Below are 6,127 nucleotides of genomic sequence, written 5' to 3' on the forward strand. Positions count from 1 at the left end.
AATTATATATTCAAATTCAATTTTTGGTTAGTATTAGGGGGATAAATTTAAATTTCTCACTAATTTAATCATAATAAAATATCGTTATTTCTTGTCAAACATTATGCGAAAAGTAGAATTTCAAGCAGGTCATAATAGGTAATTGGATATACCTATAAATATACCTATGTCCTTTTTATTAAATGGGTATAAATGATTTAACCAATTTGAACCAGCTTATTAAATGGATATAAATATATTAAGTAACACGATTATACCTATTATCGAAAACTCATCCAAACCCCATCGAGTCTTTCATTTTGACACATCTAATCTGTAGTAACCTGTAAGATCCAGTTACTTTGCTAAAACTTGATGACAAGACCTTGTTAGACAACTCTCTAGGGACCTAGAAAATTTTATTTTCTAATTCTTTTAGAGTAAGTTGATTTTCTTTAAAGTGTCATTCTTAAAGAAAATGAAAGAAAATGAATTATGAGTTATTGTGTTTTGGTTCCAAATTCAAGAAATTGAAAGCATCTCAGTAGTCGGTACCAACAAAATACAAGTCGAAGACCAGAAAATTTTCCCTTTCTCACTCTATCAATGGAAAGGAAAAGAGAAGGAAAAACAAAAAGGGGGAAACAAAAAAAAAAAAAAAAAAAAAAGGAGGAGGATGGCGAATTTGGTAAAGGACAGTATCGTCAAGGAAATTTAGTCGGTCGGTGGGTGATGATACTGCTCTAGTCCAACAATAAATGTGGCTGTTCAATTGCAACACCTAATTATAGGAAAGTGCCGTCACGCGCTAGCATGTTGCGTGGGCAACTTTGACCACCCGCTTCGAGAAAACTTGCAGCGATTCCCGTTCCTTGTTTCCTCTTCAGCCAAGGAAAGCTGTTGTTGCATCGCCGATGTATGTATCAGCTCGCTTACGCGTTTTTGTCTTGGTGAAGGTTAAAGGCCTTCTAGAATGACAAAACTATCCCTACTAAAATCCAATGCAAATCTCCATCTCAGACCATGACTTTACTCTGCGAAACTACTACTGTTGAAGTTGTTTGACAAATTTTTTCTTTTTTTTTTCACGTAAAGTCTGATAAATGTTAGTGGATAAAAATACCTTTTTGTAGTTAGCATTTTTTTTTTTTTGTGAAGGTACTTTCGTTTCTAATAAAGCTGAAGCTGACAAATGCCTTTTTTTCGTTCATTTGCCCTTTGATTCATTTGACAAAGGTAAAATGCATTTTCATTCACTTTGTCCAGTTTTTTTTCTTTTTCTTTTTTCGGTCAATTCCTCGTGTGGTTTACATGGAGAAGAAAAATGGGCAAACTCAATTTTTAAGCAATTGCTATCATTTTGTTTGTCACGTAATTTTTTCTCTTTTGTGTCCCAGGTCTTGTTTAATGGTGTCCTCCCGCTAAGCCGTGCAGGAGACACAAGCAAAAGTAGGATATGAGCATCGTTGGGCCGTTTAGCAAGTGAGTTTTTTGGGTGTTTGTCTAAAATTTTACTATAACTTACTGCAGAAGTTGTAAAATTTTTTTTGAGATATGTAAATTTTTAGATATTTTGAAATATATAGTTTAAAAATTTTGAAAACTTTTTTTTTTAGATTACTGTAACTAAATTTGTTAAAAAATTTGTAGTAGACAAACTTGGCCAACAATTTGCTTACCAAACAAGGCCGTTGTTTCGTAACTAGGCGTGGAGACGAAGTGAGCTAAGTGCAGTTATTTTGTGAGCTAATTACTTGGTCATAACTCCAACTTTGTTTAAGTAGTTGGAATATCTTGATGAGTTTAAATTCGAGCCTTACATGTGAGATTTGAAAACTCATGAGTTTAATCGAGTTTCAAATATAGTATTTGTTAAACTTTGTTTTTTATATTTATTATTGTTAAATACCTGTTGTATCACTTGTTTATAATTATGTAAAAAATATTCATTTATTTACTCAAAGCTTGATAAGTTCGATCGAGTTTGATTATAAACTCAAGTTTGAACAACTAAAATCAAATCAAAGTCGAATTTAAACTCAAGTTTTAAGAGTTTAATAAGCTATAGTCTAACTCGTTTGCATCCCTATTCATGACTAGGCATCCCAATTTCAAGTGAAAAGCTTTTCTTTGTCCCACCAATAGAAAAGTTGCAAACCGAAAAAAGGTAAGATAAATGACTGTTATCATGGCTTAGGCATATATATTGATTGTTGAACTTAATTGAAACCGACTTGTGGTAACCAATTATGAAGTTTGATAAATCTAGCTTAGATTCCGTGGATGGCATTTCATAAATCAAAATCGATGTATTGTAATTTTTGACTATTTTATTTCTCATGATAGCCAAGAAATCCTAGCTCTTCTTCTTCTTTATCGCTCTAACAAAACCATCATATAAATCTTTTGTCATAAAGTTCGGATGTTGACAATGACGATATAGCGTTAAACAAAGAGTTTAGTCTTCTTCATTTTGAGTCTTGGAGGTACTAGCTAGCCAGAGAAACTTTTCTTCTCCTCATTAATTTGTCACGTATTCTTAACTATATATTTTGAACTAGATAAATTGAAAGAAGAGAAGGCACCAAAGGAATCAAAGAATTGCTCCTCGAAGAAATTTTCATACAACCCTACAGGAGAAAAATTGCAAGTCAATGCCAGACTCTACACCGTTAATGCTCAAGTGTACATATAAAAGAAAAGGAAAAAGGGCAAGACCTAGACTAGTTCTGATCGAAAAATACTACATGTGAGTTTCCCAAAGTTAGGAACTGTTTCTTGGCAAGAAGCACGCAGCTGAATTTTAGATCAAGAATGCCTGCACCATTTTCCTTGACAGGAGATGTGTCAATGATCACCACCCTTTCAAGATTAGCTCTATAGTATTTTTTTTAAACCGCATTTCCAAGGATGATAAAAATTAGCTCTATATTTCATGATCAGCTCTGGAAAGCCTATAGCAAATTAATAAGACATGAGCTTGGATTAAACGGTGGATGCCTCATACTTGAGTCAAACTCAGATAACATCGATTTAAAGAAAGTGGAAAACTGACGAGTCTTCTTTCAAGTCTTTACTTACAAAAGAAAGCCGTGGATGAGACGCATGGTTAACGGGAACCATACATACAGGGAAGAAAGAAAATTCCAGGAGGAGGTAGGTTTGACAGCAATTTCGCAGATAAAAGTAGGCTAAAATGGTAAAAGAAGCAAAGCAGAAAAACGTTTGCACAACTAGCGGCATCTCTGAGCAAAGCCGCCTCATAAGTCAGTAGTTTCAGCTCTGCTCTCACAACCTGCTCACCCTACACAATTCATAGACAAAACCTTTTCTCTCCTCTCTCTCTCACTCCTCACCCTCCAAACTTACAAACTCAGACACAAACAAACAAAGATAAATAATTGAGGCCTATAGCCCAGAGGAGGAGTTAGTAACAGTGGGCAGTAGAGAAGAGATACCAATCCTACCATGCCATAATAGAGAGCACAAAAGGCAAATCAAAGCTATTGCCCCCTCCCACCCCGGGGTGCTCCTCAACAATCAAGTGATCACCTACTACATGTCTCTGTAAAAAGACCTAAAGCTATATATTAAGCTAGCTCCCTAGACCACCTACACTAGTAAGTAATACTACTGCCGCTGCTGTACTAGGGTTTTGAATTCCACACTGCAAATCTCTCTCAGTCCTCACTTCCAAACTGTCACTCCTCACAAGGTTTGTTCTCCCTTTCTCCCTTTCTTGCTGCCCCTCTTTTATCTCCCCCGCCCCCCCTTTTTTATATTTTTTTGGTTTCGGAATTCTTGTGCCCCTCACGGGTAATGAACTAATAACGACCCTCTAGCCCCGACATAAAAGGGCATTGAAAACCTCTCAAAGTTGAACTCAAAAAGCAACCAATTACTGCTACTACTACTAAAAAACCCACACTGCCAAGCGCCAGAAATCTCTGCAGCCTTTCTCACCACAGTATCCTCAAACCCCCACCTTAAAGCTGACAGCTTTCGTTCTTTTCTTGATTCCCATGCTACACACTGCAAATTCAAGCTGCTACTCCCCTTTCTTGCTATAAATGAACTCGCCAGTTCTTACAAGTGTTTTCTCTTCAATTCATTCTGCAGATCAAGAAACTCATAATTTTTCCAGCCAAGAGGGCTAATAAGAGTTTTTGAAGGCAATGTTGGACTATGAATGGGGAAACCCATCAGCGGTCATGTTCACCGGAGATGATTCCACCCAAGATGCTGACCAAAATCGCCAGCTGTTCGACCCCTACGGCACCCAGAATTTCGGCGAAGCCACCGCGGCTCTTGTCCACCAGAATGTCCACTACTCCGCCGCCGCTCATCACCAGCACACTGGCAATCCTTTCCACCACCCACATGACCCGCAGGGACAGTCTAGCAACGCCCACTTCAGCTCCCTGTTCGACCCACGCGCAGCCTATGGCGCGTCCTCATATAACCCGCATCATCAAGCTTCAATGCTGTCGCTTGAACCGGCCGGTTCAACCGGTTTCATGGTTATACCCAAGAGCGAGCCGGTGGTTGGAGGGGCCGATTTTACTGCCGCCGGTCGAATTGGGCTGAATTTGGGTGGGAGGACTTATTTTTCCTCATCCGAGGATGACTTCGTGAGCCGGCTTTATCGCCGTTCCAGGGTGGTTGAACCGGGTTCGGTCAACTCCCCAAGATGCCAAGCTGAAGGCTGCAATGCCGACCTGACAAACGCCAAGCACTACCACCGGCGACACAAGGTGTGTGAGTTCCACTCGAAAGCCGCCACGGTCATTGCCTCCGGGTTGACTCAGCGATTCTGCCAACAGTGTAGCAGGTTGTAAAATGACCTAAACACCCCCCCCCGCGCATGCACTCTTCTCGCATTTTCCCCTCTAAACCCAAAAGTTTTTGCTCGTTTCCCTGACATTTTGTTGCGAGGAGAAAACCATAATCTTGGTTGAGGATAAGGTGATTGACGAGAATGCCCTCGGGAAACGGGGGATGTGGACGAGGTAATGATTGGACTTGGGCCGTACGGGGGCGATCCCGAGGGCATTTGTGTCCGTAAAATTATGTTTCCTCATAGGTTTGCACCGCGGTTCACGTTTTTACGTACGGTTTGCATTTTTTGCTTTATATAGTAAGGGCTACTTTTCCTCCTTGTGATAACTGATAAATGTTACGGGGCATAAGCTTTTCTAATCAAGCTAGAAAAACGTACTATAGTCCGAAAAGTATACTTTTCTTTTCCGTAGGGGGCGGAAGCGGACTCTAATGAATTGTACATTCTAGAATGTAAAAACGCATTGTTCAGCTTTTTGTTAGGTGCATGTACCCCAAAAAAAATAGTTGCAGAATTGTAACAGATTTTTCCCAATCCCAGATTCCATCTCCTCTCTGAATTTGATAATGGGAAAAGAAGTTGCCGGAAGAGACTTGCTGATCACAACCGTAGAAGGCGAAAATCCCAGCAGCAGCAGCAGCAGCAACAGCCAAACCAAGAACACTGCAACACCAACAGCAAGAAGTCCCCAAATGACAATACGAGTAAGCTCTAGCACTAATTTGGCTTTTCCTTTCACGTCAGTGTTGGATTTGAATTCCCCAAAAAAAAAAACTTGAAATCATGATGATATGCTACTTTATTGTGACTCAAGGAAGAGTTGTTTCTGGGAATTTTCGTAGGGTCGCCACCTGACTCGGGAGCTCATTCATCATCGGTGACCGTAGCAGTTTCGCCACCAAGAATTTCATTGGACTGTTTTAGGCAAAGAGCATCATATCAAGGAGCTGGTGCAGCAGCAACAAATTCATCCGCGTCAACAAGTTCGCTGTTTTTCTCGGACGGGTGATCTTCATCACAATTCATGCATGACTTATTTGATTTTAGCCATCCAATGTTGGATTATGATATGGTGTGGTAACCACCTCGTCTTAAGCTCACGTACTATATATATATATATATATATGGTAGCCTATATAAGCTAGCAAATAACATAGGGAAGAAGACGATATATCAATTGATAGGCGTAACTTGGCCCTCTAAAGTCTTCCACTTTGCCGATTCACTGTCTGTTAAAAAGGGTTGCATGAGAAATGTATAACTATTAGTATTATCATATGTAGCAGCATCATCTTTTTCTCTGTCCAA

The 6,127-nt window shown here is 39.4% G+C and overlaps 1 protein-coding gene across 1 annotated transcript; it reads left to right on the forward strand.

Annotated features, from left to right (window-relative positions):
- Positions 1 to 3,228: 3,228 nt before the first annotated feature.
- On the forward strand, positions 3,229 to 6,127 carry LOC140036893 (squamosa promoter-binding-like protein 8). The gene is made up of 4 exons (XM_072079982.1): positions 3,229 to 3,694; positions 4,099 to 4,810; positions 5,360 to 5,523; positions 5,662 to 6,127. The coding sequence occupies exons 2-4, from the start codon at positions 4,155 to 4,157 to the stop codon at positions 5,826 to 5,828; spliced, it is 987 nt and encodes a 328-aa protein (XP_071936083.1). The 5' UTR covers positions 3,229 to 3,694; positions 4,099 to 4,154; the 3' UTR covers positions 5,829 to 6,127.

This window comes from Coffea arabica, chromosome 2e (assembly GCF_036785885.1).
Source record: "Coffea arabica cultivar ET-39 chromosome 2e, Coffea Arabica ET-39 HiFi, whole genome shotgun sequence".
In the NCBI taxonomy this organism is placed as follows: Eukaryota; Viridiplantae; Streptophyta; class Magnoliopsida; order Gentianales; family Rubiaceae; genus Coffea; species Coffea arabica.